The 25,105-nt window shown below is 42.4% G+C and overlaps 1 protein-coding gene across 1 annotated transcript; it reads left to right on the top strand.

Annotated features, from left to right (window-relative positions):
* Positions 1-1,302: 1,302 nt before the first annotated feature.
* On the top strand, positions 1,303-24,713 carry GNG4 (G protein subunit gamma 4; the record flags this gene model as incomplete). The annotated part of the gene is made up of 2 exons (XM_084253985.1): positions 1,303-1,401; positions 24,585-24,713. The coding sequence occupies 2 exons, from the start codon at positions 1,303-1,305 to the stop codon at positions 24,711-24,713; spliced, it is 228 nt and encodes a 75-aa protein (XP_084110111.1).
* Between the last annotated feature and the right edge of the window lie 392 nt (positions 24,714-25,105).

Genomic DNA, 25,105 nt, shown 5'->3' with positions numbered 1-25,105 from the left:
GAGGAAACTTTTTAAAAAAAAAAAAATTGCCTATGGAATTTAGAAAACCTAAATAAGGGACCAGGAAAAAGACTAATTATAATAAAGAAAAAATCAAAATCAACAAGCAATATTAACCGGAGACAAACTACTGGGGGGTGGAGGAAGGAGGGAATAGGATCAAAACAAGGTGGGTAGGAATTGTATGGGGACTATAACCAAGATGAAAATGTATACATTGTGCAAAAATGAAAAACAATGTATAAAATAAAAAAAAAAAAAGAAATACACTGCTAAGGCGATCAGTGGGTGAAAAAAAAATAATCAAATAAAGAGGTAAAAAAAAATTGCCTCCGGACAGGTGAAGTCATCATTACCTCTTGTCTTGGCTGGGCAGCATGGCCTGTGCACAATCACTGCACCACAGGAAGCCCTTGTCCCCTGAGAACTCAGTCTCCGCATAGCTGCCCCCCAGGTGGGGTAACTGCAGGCGAGGGCATATGCTTTCTTGTCCAACAGTTAGCATAACAGTGGCCTTTTTCTGTCATGTGGTATCACTACATGTCATGTCAGGCAAAATGTCTTTCCTCTTCTAGAAATCAAGCAAATCTATGGGTGGGTGGGTGGGTGGGTGGGTGTGAGTGTGTGTGTGTGTGTGTGTGTGTGTTTCATTGTCTAAAAGCAAGTTCCCAACATCACTTTTTGGAATGACAACAAATTAAAATGAATAATAAGGCAACTTTACTCATGGGAAACATGTGCTGAGATTGCTTGGGGGTACTGTGTGAGACAGCAGAAAGAACCCATAACTAGGCTTCAATGCTTTGAGTTTGGGTTCTAGAGCCGCACATTTTGACTGTGGGATGTTTAGCTGATGGCTTAATTTCTCCAATTAAGTGCTTTTGTAAGTACTTCTTAACTTACAAAACAAAATTTAACATTGTTTTGCCAACCTTATGGCCTGCTAAGGGAATGAATGAGCAAATGTGTATGAAATGGCTCATCACTAAGAAAGCAGTCTACACATGGTCAGGTGGCCTTTTAGGTGTGGGAGTAGAAAAGTAACTCTGGGACCATCTGTTTCCTTCTGCTTTCTCCCCCGGGACTGAGAAAGCCTTTCCAAACAGAAGCCTAATGTCTTGCTTCCATCACTCTAGTGAAGCATTCTTTTCTCTGATCCCAAGAGGGTTTGTTCCCAAATGCTTCCTGGCTTGGATGGAGATGTAGTGTGGGAGCGGGGGAGGGCACTGAAGAGCCTCTGCCTTCCCTTTGGAAAAGTCATACTTTCAATCCTTTAACTCTGGCTGTTTCAGAGGCAGCAGAATGAAAGAGGGCATGTCCAATAACAGCACCACTAGCATCTCCCAAGCGAGGAAGGCTGTCGAGCAGCTGAAGATGGAAGCCTGTATGGACCGGGTGAAGGTAAGTACGCACAGCCGGTCATACCCGCCCACCAAAACCCAGCTCAAAACATTCCTCCCATTTCCAAAGCAGCGTTGTGAGAGTTAATACATCACCCAGTTGTGCATCCAGCCAGTCCTGGCAGCCCTATCTGTCTTTCTTCCAAAAGATCAATATTTTATTATTCACTTAAAAAAATATATATATATATAGTTTTCAAGATATCCCCTGCTTACAAGAGGCAATTAAAAATAAGGACTTAGAATGGTTGAAAGTAATGGGGAAAACATACAAAAAGTCATGGAAGATTTTAAGAAGGTAGAATAAGACACATGCAATGAACTCAAATAAAAATAAAACTCAGTATCGATAATACCAGAAAAGAATATGGAATTTTAGACTAAAAGTATGGCTGAGATTAAGAGGATTATATCATTGTCATAAAAAGTCCAGTTCACCACATGCCATCACAATTCTTAACATGTACGGGTCTATTAAAATGGCCTTAAAACGTGGAAAGCCAAAATTCATCAAGCTCAATTGTCAACTATGTTCTTTTCTCCATACTGGTGGGTTATACAGGTTAAGAAGGAGAAAAACTACAAAATATTTGTAAAATCTGAGTATGATTTTTGTGAACATTTTTACCCCACAATTAGGGGACATACATACATTATTTATCAGGCACAAACACATTTATAAAAATTGGCCATGTAATAATACAGCATAGAGAATGTAAAGTGGCCTCACATGTTTTGACGTACTTCCCGTCAAGATGTGAGTTCTACATTCCATCTCCTTGCCCTGGGAGTGGATGTAACAGGGCAGCTGTAACATTTACAAACGAGTGTTTGCTTCAGAGTTCCAAGTGTGCCCAAGGAGTCAAATGATGCAAAGCACACAGTGTGTGTGAATTCCATAAGGAGTTGCTAAAAATAGACTCATCTGCATCTTGGCTCTGTTTAGCTCAGTTATGCCAATAAGCAAAAAAGAAATCAATCATCATTTTCCTGCTTGACCCAGTGACTTTGAGGTTAGACATCAGATATTTTGACAGGGGCACCGTTGGGAGCAAAGCATTGAACCAAGCACCATGTTTGTCAAATGTTCCTTTGGGGAAAGTGAAGAAAGGTGCCAGCCACCTCCCACGGTGTTCATTTTACTGATAAGCTTAGATTTCTTCATGCTGGGAGAGCTGAAGCAAGATGAAGCCACCTATTATTCTCCAGATGCCACTGAGAAGCAAGCAGGAGGCGAGGCAAAGCATGTGGCTCTAAAATGTGGTTTAGGTTCATTGAGTGAACTGAGCTGGAGCCCTTCAGCAACCTGGCACTAGACACTCAAGTCCAATATGTCTGTGGTTTTGGGAATGCAAAACCAGGGGTCTTGCCCAGGCATCTTGGATTTGAAGCAGACACCATCTATGTGGGCAATGGGTGACTCTAATCGCCTTCTGTTGGCAGAGAGAGCGATCCCTCTGCAAGGCTCCATCATGGAGATTTCCCTTCATGCTTGGATTTATGGCCACAGAGCTCCTGCCTCTATAGAGATAGTTATTCCCTCTATCTGGGGCTTCAGGGGGTGAACTATACAAAGAGGCAATAAACATGCCCAGAAAGTGACATGAGTATATGAAGCAAGGAAGGAATCCAGCCTGATGCAGATGCAGACACTTGAGCATCTGTATCTTGTACATTGCAAATCCATAAATTAGATATCATCTCTCGATCCCTAGAGTAGAAGAGAGCAAGGAACCAAACAACTTTAATACAGGGTGAGCCCCAACAGCATAGAAGTGGATTTAGGAGTAAGTGCTGCAGACATTGAGCAAACATCTGCTGAGAGAATGGAAACTGTGCTGATGAAATTTGCTCTTTTGATAAACATCCCTGAGACCCACTCTGCACTAGGCGTGGCCCTGGGATGGAAGCACTAATGGAAGTCATACTACTCAGAAAAAAGATTTCTTGGAGTTATAAGCTGGGAGCTGGTTCTCAGGCAATATCCGGGGAGATGAGAAGTCTTGCATCAGCTAATCATGGCTCATGTTGAGCAGCTGGACGCCAGAAGAGCGGCTGGGAAGACAGCTTTGGGCAGCATGGCAGATGCTGTGTCGATCATAAAAACAACTGGGGTGAAACATAGGCCATGAAGTAAACTAACTTGTCATCTATAAAGCTGTCAGAGGCCAGGAGGCAGGAGGCAGGTGAAGCCACAGAAGCCACTGGGAAGGGCAAAAAGGGGGAAGAAAACAGGTGTGATGTGGAGCCGCAAAGGTAGGATTGCAGAGTCAAAGGCATCAAGAAATAGAGCAAAACTTAAGAGGGTGGATGTGGGAGACACTTAGGAGAAAGAAGTCAGAATCCACTTGTCAAGCTGCACAGCGTGAGGCCTGGAAAGACAGTGGGTGTCCATTTTATCAAGAGCCAGAGTATTTTGCTTTGACAAGGAAGACAAATTCTTTTTTTTAATGAGTTTGTATATTTATCTCCCCACTTTTATGAGAAACAATATATAATGTTGTATCCATTTAAGGTATACATGATTTGATATACGTACCTATGGAAAATGATTACCTTAAAAACATTTTGGTTAACTTCCATTTATCTCTTATTTACAAATATTTTCTTGTGATGAAACTTTTTAGATCTACTCTTTCAGCAACTTTTCCAATATGTAATACAGTGTTGTTAGCTACAGTCACCATGTTGCACATTATATCCCCAGAACTTACTAATTTTTGTATTGTCATTTTGTATGATAAAGTACTAATTATTATTACCAACTCTTTTAGTGAAATTTTTAAATAAATTTTATTTTTATATTCCCCATACAATTGCAATCCCCTTATTTTGACCCTAATCCCTCCCCTCCCCACCCCACCCCCCATGGAGTGTCTCTGGTTCATAGTTTTTGTTGATTTTGATTTTCATTTTCTTATAGTTATTCATTTTCCTGGTTCCTTATTTAAGTTTTCTAGATTTCTGCTATGAATGAAACCATCCGGTATTTTTCTTTTTCTTTCTGGCTTATTTCGCTGAGCATGATCCCTTCCAACGCCATCCATGTCACTGCAAATTGCATGAGTTTATCTTTTTTGAATGCTGAGTAATATTCCATGGTGTATATGGACCACATCTTCTTGATCCAGTCATCTATTTTGGGACATTTGGGCTGTTTCCAAAGCTTAGCTATTGTAAACAGTGCTGCTATAAACATAGGGGTGCAGGTGCTCTCTGGAATTGATGTTTCTGTGTCCTTTGGGTAAATACCTAGGAGTGGAATTGCTGGATCATATGGAAGCTCTATGTTTAGTAGGTCCAGAAATCTGCACACAGCTCTCCATAGTGGTTGGACCAGTTTGCACTCCCACCAACAGTGCAAAAGAGTTCCTTTTTCTCCACACCCTCGCCAACATTTGTTGTTGCTAGTTTTTTTAATATGTGCCATTCTCACTGGTGTAAGATGGTATCTCATGGTAGTTTTGATTTGCATTTCCCTGATTACAAGTGATATTGAACATTTTTTCATATGCCTGTTGGCCATTTGTATTTCCTCTTTGGAGAAGTTTCTTTTTAGCTCTTCTGACCATTTTTGGACTGGATTATTTTCTTTGTGTTGAGTCTCATCAGCTCTTTGCAGATTTTTGTGATCAGTCCTTTATCATTAGTGTTGTGTGCGAAAATGTTCTCCCAGTCGGTGGGGTTTCTCTTTGTTTTTGTTATTGTCTCTTTTGCTGTGCAGAAGCTCTTTAATTTGATGTAGTCCCAGCTGTTTATCTTTGCCTTCCTTTTAGTGAAATTTTTATACACATAACCAAGTGGATTCCCTATCTGATAAGCTCCAAAAACAATCGATTTTTTTTCACATGCAAACATTCCATCTTGAATTTTATTTTATTTTTATTTTTTCCCTTTATTGAGGTAACACTGTGTTATAACACTGTATATAATTTAGGGGTTCTAGTGCCAGCAAGGCACAGGGCAGGTTCTCTATCAATTTAGGCAGATGTGTAAAGGAGAATAGAGCCTTCAGTGGCTTTTTTCAGGCTTTAATGCTCTTTCTACACCAACTGTTGACAAGCCCATGGGCTGGCAAGAGGGGAGGCAGGAGGCTGGCAGGCCTTCCAGGCCCTGGTGACTCGTTACCCTCTCTTTGGGCTCCTCTGGCATCGTGTTATGGGCTCTTCTCATGGCCATTGTCTGCCACAGCTGTCCTGCCCCCATAGTTGTGTGTGTGTGTGTCACCGCCCTTATAGCCTCAGCCTCCAGGCTCAGGTATGCCCACTTACACATGCCCACACCACACTCCATCAGGCATGCATGTGCCCCGCACCCACGCTCCCAAGCACCTCCTGCATTCAAGGCTGCAAGTGATAGCCACAGAGGCCGGCAGCGTAAAAGCTAGAGCAATCTACATTTACCCTACAGGGGTGAAGAGTCATACCACACCAGATATATGTTACCACCACGCACCCACCATCCAAGCACCCATAGCCCTTTACCATAGACCATTGTGCTCCCTCCCACCTGTGTTCTTCTTTTTCTTGTTCCCTAAGGCACAAGGTTAGATTATTTACTTAGGTTCTTTCTTGTTTCTTGATGTGGGCCTGCATTGACATATACTTCCCTCTTAGTACTGCTTTTCCTGCATCCTGTAAGTTCAGGTAAGTCTGTCTTCATTTTCTTTTTTTTTTTTAATTTTATATATTTTTACATCATTTTTCATTTTTGCACAATGTATGCATTTTCATCTTGGTTATATTCCCCATACAATTCCCACCCCCCTTGTTTTGATCCTACTCCCTTCTCCCCCCACCCCACCCCGCCTGTAGTGTGTCTCTGGTTTATAGTTCTCTTGTTGATTTTGATTTTTACTTTATTATAATTAGCCTTTTTCCTGGTCCCTTATTTAGGTTTTCTAAATTCCTGCTATGAGTGAGGCCATCTGGTATTTTTCTTTTTCTTTCTGGCTTATTTCGCTGAGCATGATCCCTTCCAGCTCCATCCTTATTGCTGCAAATTGCATGAGTTTATCTTTTTTGAATGCTGAGTAATATTCCATGGTGTATATGTACCACATTTTCTTGATCCAGTCATCTATTTTTGGGCATTTGGATTGTTTCCATAGCTTAGCTATTGTAAATAGTGCTGCTATAAACATAGGGGTGCAGGTGCCCTTTTGAATTAATGATTCTGTGTCCTTTGGGTAAATACCTAGGAATGGAATTGCTGGATCATATGGAAGCTCCATCTTTAGCAGGTTGAGGAATCTCCACACAGCTTTCCATAGTGGTTGGACCAGTTTGCACTCCCACCAGCTGTGCAGGAGATTTCCTTTTTCTCCACATCCTTCATTTTCATTTGTCTGCAGATATTTTTAAATTTCTTCTTGGATTTCCTTATTAACCTAATAGCCATTCAGTAATGTGCTATTCAGTTGCCACATATTAGAGGTTTTTCCTATTTTCTTTTCGTGATTGATTTCTAGTTTAATTTCATTATGATCAGAGAAGATACTTGATATGATTTCAAGCTTCATGAATTTATTTGACACTTGTTTTATGACCTCACATCCTGGAACATGCTCCATATGCACTGGAGAAGAATGTGCACTCAGCTTTTGTGAAATGTAATGCCCTATAAATGTCTAGTGGACCCATCTGATCTAATTCTTCATTTAAGACTGTTGTTTTCTTGTTGATTTTCTGTCTGGTTGATCTTGTCCACTGATGATCCCTTAGTCTTTATGTAATATCCATCCCTGTCTCCTGTTACCTTTTTTAACTGGAAGTTTATCTGATACAGGTATGGTTGTCCCTGCCTTTTGGAGGGGGGGCAATTTGCTTGTAAGATTATTTTCCAGCCATTTACTTTGAATCTATGTTTATCTTTAGCACTCAGATGGGTCTCCTGGTACCTCCAGAACTTTTTAATTATCCCAAACAGAGAGTCTGCCCTCTTTCCAACCCCCAGAAATCTCTATTCTAATTTCTCTCTCTACGAATATGAGTATTCTGGGTGCTTCATCCACATTAAATGGAAGTCATAATATCTGTCTTTTTGTATGTGGTGTATCTCACTTAGCATATATCTCCAAGGTTCATCTTGGAGATGAACCATGTATTTTAATTCCATTCCTTTTTATGACTGAATAGTTTTCCATTGTATGTATATACCATATTTTAGTTATCCATTCATCTGCAGTGGACATTTGAGTCATTCCCACCTTTTGGTTATTGTGAATCATGCTGCTATGAACATTAGTATTCAAGTGTGTTCACTGTTTTCAATTCTTTGGGGTGTGTATTCAGAAATGGAATTGCTGGATCACATAGTAATTCAATGTTCAACTTTTTGAGGAACCACCACACTGTTTTCCATAGTGACTGACACATTTTACATACCTCCTAGCAATGTACAAGTGTTCCAGTTTATCTACACCCTCGCCAATGCTTGTTATTTTCCATTATTTTCTCTTTTTAAAAAATAGACATCGAGTGGGTAAGAAATTCATACATAGGTTAAAGCACTAGACACCCTTTGCTTCAGGGCACAATGTGACTTTAAGGGGAGATCTACTTGATGCATCTTTTGGCAAAAAAAAAAAGTATATATCAGTATGAATTAGCCATACAAATAAAGCAAAATGTGGCATGAAAGGAATGCCATCAATGATGTGCCAAATAGGCTTTGTGAAGTGTGTTCAAGAGAGTGGGAAGAGAAACCAGAGAAAAGTATCCTTTCGAGGGTATGTGAGATCACTGCAGGAGAGAGAGGAAGTGATAAAGAGAGACCCTGGACAGTAAATGACAGAAGGAAGCCACATAGAAAGAGAAAAGCAGTTCCTAAAATTCAGTAAATTCGTACAAATGGTGATGGGAATGCCAGGTCTGGAGGAAGGCACAAGAGGATAGGCTGACAGCATGGTGAGAATTCAGAGAAGGTGAGTGCAGTGCCTTTCACCGGGCCTGAAGAGACAAGAACAAGCTAGAGGGGAAACAGCTGGAGCCTCCATGGAAGAAATAATTGCAATTATGAGTCCCACAGAGCTGACTCCCAGGTGGAAGCACAGCAGATGGGGACCAGAGGACAGCCGGGCTAGGGCAAGTGTCAGGCGTGAAACCAGAAAAGAGCCCACGGCTGGCATGATCGGTGACCAGTGCAGAGCCCAGCTCCAGACTTTGTGCCTAACTGTGCTTAGACTCTCCTAGAGGAACGAAAGGAAAGATGGGTGGCATTTTCAGCTCATGAAAATAAAAGGGAGGTTCGTTAAGAGGGAGAGAAGGGGAAGAAAGAGCCACATTAAGCGGTCACTTAGGTTGCAAAGGTAAGAAAGAGTAATCGTCTGAATTCAAAGGGGCTTGGGCAATTCATGGAGGGAAAATATAACCAAAATATCCACTGTCACTTTAAAGTCCCCTCTGTCCCCCCAAAACATCACCTGTATAAAAGCTCTAGTACCAATGCAGATTTTGTTCCAGATTTTATAGGGGGCACAGAAGGAAGGTTTATACCACATAGCTCACAGCTGGACCTCAAACCTCACAGTTTGGTTTAGAGACCCTCCCCTCACACAGAGTCCGCACCCTTCATCCCCTCTCACCTTCATTCGTTGTGTATCGAGTTCCTACCCCACTCAGCCCTTTCTCCAAGTTACTGCCCACCTGACCTCCCAGCATTCCCCAGCTCTTCTCCGTCCTGCCTAGAAGCTCATCAGGGCATCACCCACCAAAGGTTGGCTTATTTTTTTATACCCATTAGAGGCTCAAGAGATACAAAATTCTACCAGGAGAGCACCTATTTGACACCGATCACCAGGTAGGAAAAAATTGTCGAACAATTATGCCAGATGTGAGCTTAGCAGAGTATCAGAGACTTCCATGGAGAAAATAGTCTCAGGAGCTGGCCTGTGGCCCCCTGAACGGAGAGTCCTGAACAGAGAAGGTGATGTCCCCGAAGGGTGGCACAAAGGTCCTCCCAGCAGGGCTTCTGGGACCTGCCTCTCCCTTTGACATCCATCAGATGTCCTGGTTCTCCTGGCCCAGAGGAAGGGGAATTGCTGATGTTGGGCCCATCCCATGGACTGTGACTCAGGAGGCTCAGGAAGTGGGCAGACACCCCTAAATAAACCAGTTACTCTTAGCCAGGGACCAGGAAACAGCTATTGGACTTGCCAACGAAAATTGGCCAAGTAACATGATGCCCGTCTCTGTCATTCACTGTATAGCCCATGGAAGCCATTAAATATCTGTGGGTTATGCTAATTATCCCCGAAAGGGCTGTCCTGAGGCTGTTGTGGTTTCAACACAACTTTGATTTGTTGCTTGTTGACAGATAAATCCACTTGTTCTATATCAGGTTCTGTAAACTACTAAAAATGTGAGGGTAGGAAGGGAAGAACGTCAGGTGATAAATGCACTGAAACAACAGCAGAAGTGGGTATTTAGAAGTGGACTAGAGCTAAGAGGTATTGACATAAGAGAAGCGATCATATCATGGTGAATAATGACAACTGTTCACAATCCCTCTCCATAGAAGTTAAGACAAATTTAGAAAGCACGGTTTGAAAAAGGGAAATAGCTTTGACTTTGAGGTTTTACAATCCAGTGCTGAAAAGAAAAGAGAATTGATACATGATCAAAAAATATTTTAGTCAGGAAATACAGGATACAAAAATGGAATTTTTAAATGTTCAAGATCTGTCTTACCTAAGCTCTAGCAATATATTCTCTTTAGAATTTTCTTCAAACCACTAATATAGGGGCTATAAATCTTAGCATGGAGCGTGCTTAAAGAAAGAGGTAGAACAACCAGTAACTTGAAGTGAGAATGTGAGAAAGTAGGTATTCTTATTGGGGGGCTTTAATTCTCTTTGAAAGGAATGCTACTTCTCTGTTCATAAAAATGACACTCTTATTTTAGAAAAGTTGGGAAAATCTGAAAAATTATAATAAAGAAAATTCCATTTAGTTGTGTACATATTTTTCTTTTGATAAAGTCATAGTTATAATGCATGTATATTGGGCCTCCCCGGTGGCACAGCGGGTTGAGCAGAGTGCTGTGAAGCTGTCCTCAGCCTCTGTGGCGCGGGTTCGATTCCCGGCCGGCCAGGGAGATGCATACCCACATGATGTGGCAGACCTCTCCTGTCGTGCCTGCTCCTCCCCTCAGCAGTGTGTTTTGATCCATCTGCCTGTTCTGCTTCCCACTCTGTCTCTGGAGAATCCTGTCACCCTCCCATGCCTCTGGCCTGTACCCCAGTTCTTGTATAAATAAAATAAATCTTAAAAAAAGGCACATATATTACTTTTTGTAATTTTTCACTGAACAGTATGATTCAATATTGAAGTCAGTAAATACTACCCTAAAATGTCATTTTTAGCATTTTTTTTTCCCATCATCTGATACACAATAACTTATTTACCCAATCTCCTATCCATGGACATTTCCATTATTTCCAATTTCTCAGTATTATTTTTTTAAAGCACTGCAGCAAACACCCTGGTAGATAAACTTTGCACATGTCTGATTGTTTCTCTAGGCTAAGTTTCTATGAGCTGAAAATTGTTTGCTCAAATTATTTGAATTAGTGTCAGCTTTCCCTGTGAAAAATGGTACCAGTTTATACTCTTATCAGCAATGTGTAAGTTTCTGTTTCCCCAGCACCACTCTACAAGCCATACCATCTTGATAGATAATAATAGTCATAATAATAACATTTATTGACTGCTTACTAGCTGCTCTTCTGAACAATTTATATTAAATTCATTCTGTTCTCCTAATAGTTCTGTGAAGCCAGTGCTAGTAACATTCCCATTTTACAGAGGAGGGAATGGAGGTCTGTAGAGGTTAAATAACTCACCCAATTTCACGCAGCTAGAAGGTGGTGGTAGCACAGGGCCAGGCAACCTCGCCCTTGAGTCCTCAGTTGTAGTCTTTAATGCATTTCCGCATTGTTTCCATCAACAATGAGGAGCTCCAGGAGAGCCTTCCCATACTATATTTACCTAAACAGCACGCTTGGGTATGCTTAGATTAGACTTCCCCCATTCAAAGAGTAAAACAAAAGATAAAGGAACATCAAACCCACAAAAATATTCTGGGGGGGGGGAAAAAAACAAAAAACAAGGACTAGACTTCAGCCTGCAAAAGGCTAATAAGGCATTCAGTTAGGGAGAGGTCTTCTTCCAAAAAACCCTAGAAAGAAAAGCAAGCATAGAATTTATGAAATATGAACTGAAAGGAGTGATGACATGAGCTGAAAGAATGAGAGAAAAGCTAAGAAAAGAATTGGAAGGGGTAAGGGGAACTCCACTGGAAGGAACAAATAGTAACATGCTGTAGGAAACCAAACTAACAACAGGTTTAAGAAAATCAGACATTCTGCAGGGGAGGGAGCACGAGAGGGGTCAAAGCAGGGGAGGGAAGAGCACAAGGGACTATGGTGATGGTGCACTGGTGAATCGGTGGTGGGAATTTTACGGGTCTACACCTGAGAGGAGAAAGCATACATTATCCAAAAATGAAGAATGATGTAAAATATTAAAAAAAAAAAGCTAGTTACACATACCGGATGAATAAAAAAGAAAATAAGATGGAAAGTCCCATCAAAGCAGTTAGAGATAGGGTGATAGAAATGAAGACTGACAACATTTCCACCATTTCGAAGCTCTTCTTCCTGGCAAAAGAACAAATGGAGCAGAAAAGACTCTTCAGGACATAATATAGAGGGTTTCATCAAATAAAGAAAGACTCGGACCTGCAGATCTATTTTTTTAATAAATTTTATTTTTATATTCCCCATACAATTGCAACCCCCTTAGTTCGACCCCAATCCCTCCCCTTCCATAGAGTGTCTCTGGTTCATAGTTTTTTGTTGATTTTGATTTTCACTTTCTTATATTCATTTTCCTGGTCCCTTATTTAAGTTTTCTAGATCCCTGCTATGAGTGGGACCATCCGGTATTTTTCTTTTTCTTTCTGGCTTATTTTACTGAGCATGATCCCTTCCAGCGCCATCCATGTTGCTGCAAATTGCATGTGTTTATCTTTTTTGATTGCTGAGTAATAGTCCATGGTGTATATGTACCACATCTTCTTGATCCAGTCATCTCTTTCTGGGCATTTGGGTTGTTTCCAAAGCTTAGCTATTGTAAACAGTGCTGCTATAAACATAGGGGTGCAGGTGTTCTTTGGAATTGATGTTTCTGTGTCCTTTGGGTAAATACCTAGGAGTGGAATTGCTGGACCTGCAGATCTAAACAGCTCATCTGATTCCAGGAAAGAATGTAATAGAAAATAATCCACCCTGAAACACAGATACTTCTGAGGTTACTTAATCTCAAAAGTAAAGAAAGAACCCATTACGTCTCCAGGCAGAGGAAGCTATCACTTAGGCCAAGCACAGCTAACTTAATATATGTCAGGTGCTTGATTTCTTATACCAGCCCTGAGATATGGGTGCCACTAGTACCCCAATTCACGGGCAAAACCTAGGCCCAAAGTTATTAGGTGATAAAGCAGGGATACCAACCCAGAACCTCGAGTCTTATCATTAAGCTACAGAGCCCCACCTACCATGGGTGGAAATAGCATTCAGGGCAATACTGCACGTCGGTTCAGAAGATGCCAGCCTAACCTCCTGTGAAATTTTTAAAATTCTGCAAAGAATTCTCTACCTAGCCAAGTGGTCGTTTTTTTCCTAAGTAACATAAATATATTTTCAATTATGTCAAAAATTAAATATAATGCAAATATGTACTGCTTTTCTTTATCAAAATTATTTCATGTTGATCACAAAAATCTGCAAAGAGCTGATGAGACTCAACAACAACAAAGAAAATAATCATGTCAAAAAATGGGCAGAAGAGCTAAAAAGAAACTTCTCTGAAGAAGAAATGCAAATGGCCAACAGGCATATGAAAAAATGTTCAACATCACTTGTAATCAGGGAAATGCAAATCAAAACTACCATGAGATACCATCTTACACCAGTGAGAATGGCACATATTAAAAAAACTAGCAACAACAAATGTTGGTGAGGTTGTGGAGAAAAAGGAACTCTTCTACACTGTTGGTGGGAGTGCAAACTGGTCCAACCACTATGGAGAGCTGTGTGGAGATTTCTGGACCTACTAAACAGAGCTTCCATATGATCCAGCAATTCCACTCCTAGGTATTTACCCAAAGGACACAGAAACATCAATTCCAAAGAGCACCTGCACACCTATGTTTATAGCAGCACTGTTTACAATAGCTGGATGGCGCTGGAAGGGATCATGCTCAGCGAAATAAGCCAGAAAGAAAAAGAAAAATACCCGATGGTCTCACTCATAGCAGGAATCTAGAAAACTTAAATAAGGGACCAGGAAAATGAATAACTATAAGAAAGTGAAAATCAAAATCAACAAACAACTATGAACCAGAGACACTCTATGGGGGGTGGGGGGCGGGGAGGGGAGGGATTGGGGTCGAAATAAGGGGGTTGCAATTTTATGGGGAATATAAAAATAAAATCTATAAAAAAAATTTAGAAAAAAATTATTTCATGTTATACAATTGAATTTCATGAAGGGAAATACAGATATGCACAAGATCATCTCTACTGAGACTATCAGATGGTGGATGGAAACTAAACCCTTGATGGGGACCACCATGTAGAATATACAGATGTTGGGTTATACACCTGACCTCAAATTAAAAAAAAAAAAGACTATAGGAAAGTTTCTGGGGAAATTCCTAGTAGGTCCGAAATTCCTTCCAAGCAGGGGCTGAATATCTTGTCTTTGGATCCCACGTACTACTTGGTGACAGCAGACATTGCTATACCATCTCGTCACCTGTTTCAGTGCAGGGCCTAAAGCAATATAAAAAAAAGGGTCAGATGAGCCAGTCCAGGCATCACAGGCTTTGTTCCTACTTCAGGAATGTAGGAAACCTGTCACTAACTGGCTCAGACATCACATAAAGCAAAGCCACACTTACAGGTACAGCGTTTCCAGTCAACATTGTAATACTAGGGCCCTGCTTTTGGCTGGAAGTCCAAACCCTGTCCTGCAGGGGTCTCAAACTTTGTGCCCAGCTGTTAGGACCACTTCAGTGTCATCTGCCCCACTGATCTAAGGAGATGGATTTGCAGGGTGAACCCTGTGGACTGCCTGTGCAGGTCCAGAGAAGGACTCTTCAGGACCTAAAGCCTCGTGTAGTGGACCTCTGCTGAGTTCCATCGGCCTCACGGGCCACTCTGCCTGCACTGGTTGCTGACTGGCACCTCAGGCATCTGGTCAATCTGGAGGTATCTCTTTAGGTTACTGAAGCCTTTTCCTGGCAGCTTCATATTCTCCATACAGCCTTTGATGGAACGCATCCGGCTGTGTCTTTGGGCACCCTCCTGCCTTGTAAGGGTCCTGACAGGGGCAACAAACCCTATGATGAGAGAGATGGGACTATAATATCAACCTCTGGTATTGAAAACCTTTTTCATTACCTCATACCCATCAGCATGACTACTATCAAGAAAACAGAAAATAGTAAGTGTGGATGCGAATGGGCAGAAATTGGAACCTGTGTACACTGTTAGGGTTGTAAAATTGTGGTGGTTGCTATGGGATACAGTCGGTGTTCTATTAAAGACAGAATCACCAAAAAGAGACCCAGCAATTTTACTTCTGGTATATATCCCAGAGAACTGAAATCAGGATCTCTAAGAAAGATTTGTACACTCAGTTCATAGCAGTATTTTTCATAATAGCCAAGAGGGAAGAAACATGTGTTTCCATTGGTGGGTTAATGGGTATACTGAGGTCAATCTTTACAACAGAATATTATTCAGTCTTAAAAAGGAAGAAAATTCTGACACTTGACAGTAAGTAGATGAAGCTTAAGGACATTATGCTAAATGAAATAAACCAGTCACAAAAGGACAAATATGTATGATTCCACTTATGTGAGATAATTAGAGGAGTTAAATTCATGGAGACAGAAAGCAGGATAGTGATTGCCAGGGGCCAAGGAGAGAGGGGATGGGGAGATCTTGTGTATAAGTAGAGTTTCACTTTGCAAGATGAAAAATTTCTGGACGCTGGTTGCAGAACAATGTGAATATACTTAATAACATTGAACTGTATACCCCAAAATTGTTAGATGTTAACTTTTTGTGTCCTGCACCACAATTTAATTTTTTTTAATTAAAGCCTTTTTCCAATACCAAGTTTCCTCTGTAGGGCCTTGAGAACCAACAAGCGTGAGTACAGCTGAGTCTGTGGTACTAGAGGAGTTTATTACGTGCATCAAGAATAAATATTGACATGCCCTCTAATGTGTGCTCAGTATTAGACTTGATGCATTTTCATCAGCACTGTCAGGTACCACTCCACCCGCCCCCAGATCTTCAGCACTACCAGGGTCCCCTGATGTGCCACCATGCTGCCCAACCCCTCACCTATCTCTGCAAGAAATGGGTGGAGCCAGGACATCCAGGATTCCACTCGCCACAGAGAAGTCAACCTGTCATCACTCAGAGGTCATGTGATGTCTGCCGGGCAACAACCTTTTGGCTCTTACTTTGTATTTGAAACAGGATTCGGTTTTAACCCCATGTCACTCTGCTACACAATCTATCATGAGTCTTACCTCTACTTTTTCCCAGTGCTTCATAATAATCGTGCCAGGACTGCCAGTTTGTGAATTCTTTTGGAAGAAAGAAAAATGTGTATTTCATGGTTTTATTTTTCTAGAAGGTAAAACAAGCACATGTTTCGAAGCTTCTGAAGCCAAAACAGGAAATTTTGAAGTGAAAACAGGAGGAGGAGGCTCAAATATCGTGGGGTGTGTGGAAAGCTGAAAAAAGCAGAATCAGAGAGAGCATCATGTTCTGCTAGGTCCGTGATAGATGACTAGAAAGGTCTGGTAAAGTCCAGGGAAGGGATGTAATTAGTGTGATAAATTACATTCAGATCAAAAGAATGATATTTCTAAGGAAATAAATATAAATTATATCTTCTCACCCAGCCACAAGCCCCACAGCAGCACTTATTTTTGCTTTTTCAGTGTGTATAGTCTGAACTCCACAATGATCCTCTCTCACGCCAGCTTCTGCTAGGTTAGCAATGTAGCCTGAACCATTTTCTCCATTTTCTCATCTTCTACCAAAAATGGTCATCATTCTCACCCAGACCTTTAGAAACTAAGCAATTTAGAGGATAACTTTTACAAACACACTGCGAAATAAATTCAAAGAAAGGAGAACATGAATGAGCAATTCTACAACAGATGTCAGATACAGGGGCAAAAAAATCTTTGAGTTAAATCAAAAAGCAGATCTTGAGTGGCAGACCAAGAAGATGGAAGGTGCATTTGAAAAAGAAAAAGGGGTCCCCACTTCAGGGCATGTTTTAGTTAGGGGCACCATGGGCATCCAGCTGCCCAGATAATTTCTGAGAAATTTCCTCATGTCTATTTCTCCAACAGTCCTTGTTGCCCTCCCAGAAATGAAACATGAAACAACACAGTGTAACAGCACCCATTATATCATTAAGCTACAAACCTGCAGGTATTCCTCCTGCCTTGTACAGGAGTGAAAACTGAGGATCTAAGTGTTGCTCTTGCCCTAAATGACACAGCTCATTTGAGCTGAGTATACAGTTCAGTCATATATCTTGTTTCTTGATTCCTACCCCCACACTTTCTCTCTAAGGGATGCCATGGGATTTCTAGAATTCCTCTATAGGAACCTACATGTTGTGTTCATATTTTACTTTTAAACAAGTCCCAGAAACTTCTGGGGTGACTCACTGATTTCTGTCACCAAATACTTTATGCCCTTGGTGAATTTTTGAAATGACTGAATTGCAGCTCTCTCTGAGAAGTGGGTTTTAGTCGTGGAAGAACATGGTAACCTGTTGAAAGGGTTTGGTGAAGTCAAGGTCCCAGGTAGACCTGGGTCAGCCATTCTGAATAAGCTGTGGGGGCTTTGCTCTGTGGTGTCACCAGTCATCTGGAAGAATCTCTTACTTGGATTAACTTGGAAGTAGTTAAGATCTCTCTCAGACATCTTAGATCTCTCTCTCAATGTGCAATCCCTTTTAATGTGGACATAAAAACCCACCTTTATGCTAATTATGGTCAACAGCAACTCATCTACTATAATGGACATTTGATGTCAGAGTTCAGAGAGGGACTCTGTTACATTATTTATTTATTCACCCATACTTCCCACCCACTCTGGTTTCCTCTGGCGTAAATTTATGCACTGCAAACTAGATGCTGTCACCTCTGACCCACCCGGGGGGCTAAAGCCTCTCCCCATACAAACCATGAGCCAACACTGAGAATTACCTTTATTGATCTGAAGTGATATAGAGTAGTTGCTAGTATCCGTGGAAGCCATGTGTCTTACAGCTCAGGCTGCTGTAACACAATTACATAGACTGTGGTTTAAGCAACAGTTATTCATTTCTCATAACTCTTAGGTTGGGAAGTACAAGATGGAACTTGTTCAGGTTCTGTTGAGAGCGTTCTTCCTGATTTCCAGATGGCAGGCTCTTAAAAGACCCTCTCTCTCATGTTTCTTCCTAAAAGGACATTAAACCCATTCATAAAGGTTCTACCCTCATGACCTAATTACTTCCCAAAGGTCCTACCTTCAAAATGCCATTACAGGGCCTCCCTGGTAGCCTAGGGTTATGTCTCACCTTTGTCACTATTATGGCCTGAGTTTGATCCCCGGTTAGGGAGCTAACCCACATGGCATAGCAGACCTCTCCTGTGTCACCCAATGCTCCCCTCAGCAGTGGATTTCAGTAGATCTGCCTGTTCTGCTCCCCGCTCTGTCTCTGCTGAATCTTCTCACCGCCCGCACCTCTGGCCTACACCTCAGTTCTTCTACACACAAAAGAAAAAAAAAGAAAAAAATTACCATTACACTGGAGAAGGCATCAGCATTGGAGTTTTGGGGGGATATAACCAGATAGTCTATAGATCATAATATGGAACTCTGTAGAGATTGCCCTCAAGAACTGGTGTGTTGATCTTAAATGCTTCCTAATATTAGAAAAAAAGAAAAGTAAAATCACAAGGATTCACCCTGCCCAGAATTTAGATGTAAAGCATAGCCTTATACCGTCCTGAAGGTTCCACAAGGGATAATCACATATGATTTCTTTGATTGGAGCGGGTGCCAGGTTTGACCTTGTAAAAGATACCATTGCACCATGGGGGCTGCAGCCCGGCTGTGCTTTCACTATCTTCTTGCTTTGTTTTTTGGGGTGGAAGGAGGAACAAGCAGAGCCATCAAAGCTACTTGTAATTGATTCCAAGTAGTATTGTTAAATAGACCAGGATTGCTGAGAAATAGGTGTGAGTCTCTACTTTAGAAGCAAAGGATAAATGCAGTGGGTGTCACAGCCAGAATAGTAATTATGTCATCTGTCTTGTCGTGGAATGTGACTATAGTAATTGCAACATTTTCTCCCATCATTGAAGCTTGTAATTATAGTGCAACTAACAGGATTATGTGCTAACTTGGGCTGTTTTAATCACCTCTTTTACTCCGAAATGTAATGGTAAAATTCCACAGTTGTTCCCAGGCTGCCGATTCTTTTCAACATCTGTTATCTTGTAACTCTGAGAAGTTCAATACTAAGGAGAGGAGGCAGAGCTGCTCTGAGCATTTTGTAACAGAGGACTTCAGGTAAAGCTCTTTAGCCTTGAAGAGAAAGCATGAACAGTAATGGAGTTTGAACTTTTCTAGCCAGAATGAAAGTTCTCTTTGAAAACAAATCATCTATTTCATGTTTCAAAGATGGCCGATGTTTTATGGGATTTGGCAATGCATGCCCCCATATTTTATATGCGTTGAAGGAAACCTCCAATCATAAACATCAATCTAGGGCTGATTAAGAAAACCAGCCCCACCCCCCAAAAAGAAAACCAGCCCACTCAAACCTAAGGAGCAGGTTTGGGTTAACTAATGTCTGGATACTAAGCTGTGTCAGCATATCACCTTTTATGTGTAAGGCTCATTCAAATGTTCATTGCATATATTTATCTTTTCAGAACACATTACAACAAATTTCAGGGCTTATTCAAGATACTTTGATTATAGAGGAATAAAGAAACATTGGACAGTATATGTGAAATAAGGGGGCTGATGGTGAAGGTAGAAAATCGCTTTGATTATTTTGTTGTAAGATGGCTTACATTCTCCTAGACTGTCTGTTACAGTATAGTTTCAATAATCTAAGTGCATCTAGGAAATTAATACTGCAGGGAATCAACCCTGCTCTACACATTTAACCTGGGCACTCACTTACTTGACACTGATACTGTCTCCATTCCATAGTATTCTTTCCTGTTATGCAGGTGCATGGACAGGACTTCAAAATCCAGAATAGTGCAACGCTAAGCAGACATCTGTGATGCCAACATAAGAACAACAAAAGGAAGCAATCTAAGGACAATCTAAGCTTGTGTTCTTGAAAGAAAAATTGTGGCATTAGTGCAGCATCACTTCTGGAGTTGCTAGAAAAATTCCTAGATTAGACCTGCTTAGAACTAGCAAGGCCAGGCATTACCAGCAGAACTGCTAAAGTATTATAGCCCCAGAACCATGACAGCAGCAGATACACTCGTGCGACAGAAACTTGGCCCAGCACCATCTCTCTTCCACTGGGACGTCTCCCCAAGCCCCATTTTTTCAAGCCCCTTCTCCAATACTTTGGCCTGATGTAGTGGTTGATGAGGCAGCCCAGTTTAAGAGCCCCCTTGCAACCCGGAGAATGGTTGCTTCTTGGGAAATTGTTATTCGTCAGATCCCCCTTAGGGATGTTGACAAGTAAGCTGATCAGGGGGACGGACACTGTAATTATAATTTATTGATAATAATCCCACTTGAACCAGCTGCATCATGTTGTTAAAAGTAAACTGGGACAGGGCCTCCCCTGGTGGCGCAGCAGTTGAGCACTGGGCTGCAAAGCTGCCCGCAGCCTCTACAGCACCAGTTCGATCCCTGGCCACTGGGCGAGGGCCTCACATGGCGCGCAGACCTCTCCTGCCACCCACTGCTCCCCTCAGCAGTGTACTTCGGTCCTTCTGCCTACTCTGCTCCCCACTCTGGCTCTGGTGAATTCTCTCACCCTCCCGCGCTTCTGACTGTACCCAGTGCTTGTATAAATAAATAAATAAATCTTTAAAAAAAAAAAAAGTAAACTGGGACACATTAAAATGTTTCAGGGTAAACCCCTGGAACATATGTGAACATATGTGGATTCTGGTCATGCAGCAAAGGTGATTAGGAGGTGCCCCCAACAGAAAGTATTCATATAGAATCTGAAGAAAAGCAAAGTGATTATTTGATTGGTTAGAGCTTAACAGTGGCCTCATTTGGGAAATATTAGTTGGTTGTGATGGTTGTTCTTTTTTTTTTTTAAGATTTATTTATTTATACAAGCACTGGGTACAGTCAGAAGCGCAGGAGGGTGAGAGAATTCACCAGAGCCAGAGTGGGGAACAGAACAGGCAGACTGACGAAACACACTGCTGAGGGGAGCAGCAGACGAGACAGGAGAGGTCTGTTGCGCCATGTGGGACCTTCGCCGGCGGTCAGGGATCGAACTGGCGCTGCAGAGGCTGCGGGCAGCTTCCACTGCGCTACCAGGGGAGGCCCATGTGATGGTTGTTCTTAAGTTTCACTTTCTCAAATTTGAGTGAGTGAATTGAGCCCAGCATAGGTCTTGGTTGGTTTCCATAGGCTACCAAGGCAATAGCGCCAGCTCTGTCTAATGTCCTCCTTATTTAGTTATTTTAACAGTGTGTAAATACAAGAGGCCTAACCACAGCAGCCTAGCGGGAGGCGTCTTGGAGGCAGTGTCCATGCAAGCACCCAGGGCAGTGGGGAGAGGGAAACCCTGATAGGCAGGGCAACACTGCCCCTATATTAAATAACATGACCTAAAAACTTTGGGTCAGCATTTTTCTTCTGGTTATGTGAGTTCCCAGCAAGAGGAAAGTGTGCTAACTCTGCAAGAACATTGCAGTCCCCTGGCCAGTTGTGTTTTCATTATCGATTATTCAGGTGGCTGCAGTAATGCAGAGATTCTGTGGCCACATTGCTTGGCTTCTTATTTGGGCCTTTTCTCTTACTAGACATGTGACCTTGGACAAGTTTCTTGATTTCATGCCTTAGTTATCGCATCTGTAAAGTGGCTACAAAGTAGTACTTAGAAGGATTTTTTTTTTAATTTATTCTGTATTTTTTACAAGAGTTATATGTTTATGCATATAAGAGCTGGGGTGCGGGCCAGAGGTGCAGGGGATGAGAGGATTCACCAGAGACAGAGTGAGGAACAGAACAGGCAGACTGACTGAAATACACTGCTGAGGGGAGCAGCAGGTGAGACAGGAGAGGTCTGCCGTGCCATGTGGGTATCTCGCCAGCCAACTGGGATAGAATCCCCACTGCAGAAGCTGCAGACAGCTTCACAGCGCTGTGCTCAACCACCAGCACCACCAGGGAGGCCCCTTAGATGGATTAATATGGTAATACTCGCGAGTACTGTACTTAGCACACTGCCCAGCGCATAATAAGTGGTGTTTCTGCGCTCAGACACTCGGGACTAGCCCCTGAATAAAGGGTAACTCCTACCATGTGGAACTGGATGGGGTCAGACACCTCTGTCTCCCTCCCTGTCTCCATGTCAACTATTCTTTTATGGTATTTCAGCACATGCCAATGATTATCTTTATGGGTTTTTTTTTAATCTCCATTAAATCTTCTAGAAGGCAAAAATCTAGCCTTATTCTTTCCTCTATCATCTCTCAATTTGCTAAAAGGGAGAGGCTCAGTATGTAAGTACTTACTTACTGGATGAGATGAGGTATGTAGAGAATTCAGAATAAACAAAAGTATATCCCCCTAAATGAAATAGATAGGGAAAATGAAAACTGGAGCGGGAACAATAGTCAGATAACACATTCTTTTTTCTTTTTTTTTAAAGATTTATTTATTTATTTATACAAGCACTGGGTACAGTTAGAAGCGTGGAAGGGTGAGAGGATTCACCAGAGCCAGAGCGGGGAGCAAAACAGGCAGACTGATGAAATACACTGCTGAGGGGAGCAGCGGGCGGCAGGAGAGGTCTCGTGCCATGTGTGACCCTAGCCAGTGGCCGGGGATTGAACCGGCATTGAACCCAGCGCTCAACCGCTGCGCCACCAAGGGAGGCCCATATAACACATTCTTAAAGGAACCACCTGGAAGAGTTCACTAAAGTCAAGGATGAGAAGTAGCTCTAAGGGGAGAGGTGACTCTTAAGAGAGGAAGGTGGTTGCTCCAGCCAACTGTCCCCTTGCTGGCCTTGCCATCCGTGAAGACCAGAGGCGCCTTTAGATGAATTCAGTGGGTGTCCTAACATGGTGGCCCTGGAGGAATCCCAAGGCCTCTGGGCATAGAGAGAAGCTTGGAGTGGAGAGGGGAGAGATCATGACTAAGAGAGCGAGGGGAGAACCATGCCTTCAGGTCAGATGCAGCAGCAAACATCCCGCTGTGGGGCTTGGCCTCCCAGGCTCCACCCCATGTGCGGCCTGCTTCTGAGAGTCCTGTTCTGTGTGTCATGGCTTTGAGGGCTCACACTCAGCTTCCCTCCTCCTGTGCCCCGGTCCCTGTGATGACGTTGCAGGTCTCCTGCAGGCCCTTTCCTGGGCCTGTATCTACAGCCTCCCCTCACCCTGGAAATTCCCGTCTGGGTGTCCTGTAAACTCCTGCCAACTTCAGAAACTGCTGTTCAAGCCAACATACATTTATCTAAGATCTAAAACAGTAGCCATGGAACTATTAGAGGTAGAATTATAGATTATTTTAAGTAAATAGGACCTTAATCTAATTCTCCCAAGTTTTGCAAATTAAGAAACTGAAGCTCAGAGAGGTGAAGTTACTTACCCGAGGTCCCACAGCCATCAAAGGGCTGAGATGAACCTGGAAGCCTGATGCTCATTGGTATCCTTTCCATTCCTCATGCCCAACAAATGAAGACTTTGTCAGGATTTAAGTTGATTCATCTGCTCAACTGCTAGTTGTTTTTTGAGTAAAAATTCATTATATACATATATTTAAATATGACAACTGGGATTTGTAGGATTCCAGCCACGGCTAGAATGTATGGGTCTGTGCTGGAAATCAGAAAAGAATTTCTGCAAAATTTTGGAAGATGGGCCAGCTTTGAAAAAGCTAGCGGGAATGGGTGTGGACTTTAAATACTTTTTTTTTTTTTTCATCGATTTGTAGAGTATTTTTATCATCTTGGAGAAGATTTAGACATTGAATACTGAAAGGACTTCATTTGACTGATAGAAACTTACCCCTGCTTATAGCCGATAATAAGCACTTGCAGGCGGAACAACCTAATTGGCAGGATGGTTTAACACACAGGCCATTTATTTGCCAATCACACGACACAGACCACAAGTGAAATGAGCTGGTAACTTCATCTCCCTCTTAGGGAATGCCTCTCCACGTACTGCCCCTCTACCCAGCCTCTCCCTCTGAAACTCTTGGACATGAGCTCAGGGGCTTTCCATGCACAATCACCATGTATCAGCAGTCTTCAGATTAGCCTGGAAGAGAAATAGAAGAGCAGCTTCTGCTCAAGAGCAATACGCTGCTCAAGAGAATGGCCATTCTGAGTTAAAACATGCATGCTTAGAACATGCAGCTGACATATGTGTTATGCATAATGTGCTTATAAAACATGTTATCTGGAGGAGGATAAAGTGTCTGTGTTGATCATGAGAGCGAATTGCAGGAAAATAACAGTAATAAATACAGTGACACTGGTTCGGCCAGGTACCTTATTCATCTAGAAATGGTTTGCAGAGGAATCATCAAGCTGCTGGCCTGAAACCACTACTCACCCCTCCAAGGAGAACAGGACTTTGTGTGTGGAGCCTCTGCTGGCTTCTCATTCCTGCCTAGCTGGTGAGTGGTCTGCCATCCTGGGCAGCCTCTCTGTCCTCAGTCATGCTCCCAAACCTCTCTCCTCTGGGTTTACACAGACCCTTTCTCCAGGCGAGGAATGGCCTGTTGCTGGCCTTGTCCACAGCACAGCCTGTCCTTGGGCCTGGACGCTCTCCACTCGACACCTCTGCCTTGGAACCACTCTGATCCCCGGACTGGCCATTAACCCAGCGCCTGTGCTGTGTCCCCTGCAGGTCTCCCAGGCAGCGGCGGACCTCCTGGCGTACTGTGAAGCCCACGTGCGAGAGGACCCTCTCATCATCCCAGTGCCTGCGTCAGAAAACCCCTTCCGAGAGAAGAAGTTCTTTTGTACCATACTCTGACTCCGTTTGTTATGAAAATGTCTCCTTTTCTGTCAGTGAAACCCCTGCTAGCGACAGTGCATGCTCTTAGCTTTGGGGAGCTCCGCCCACGTGCCTCCCCTCCCAACCAGGACTGCTGGGGCTGGTCTCATGTTTCTCTTTGGTTTCCTACATTGCCTTTGATTTCACTTTTCATTTTCATGTTGCGCTCATTACTGGCAAAGAATATAGACATTTTTGGAACAAAATTACAAATGTGCCAAGTAAAACTAAGTATGAATCTAAGGGTTTGAAAGTTTTCCACATCACTTCCCAAGTTTGACTACATCAACCTTGAAAAGATTTCACTGGATCACTTACCGAAAAAAATTGTACCCAAGAATCCCCCCTTGACGATAAGTCAGGGTCCAGTT

Source organism: Talpa europaea (assembly GCF_964194135.1).
Source record: "Talpa europaea genome assembly, chromosome: 14".
NCBI classification, from domain to species: Eukaryota; Metazoa; Chordata; class Mammalia; order Eulipotyphla; family Talpidae; genus Talpa; species Talpa europaea.
This window is presented reverse-complemented; position numbering and strand designations above follow the sequence as displayed.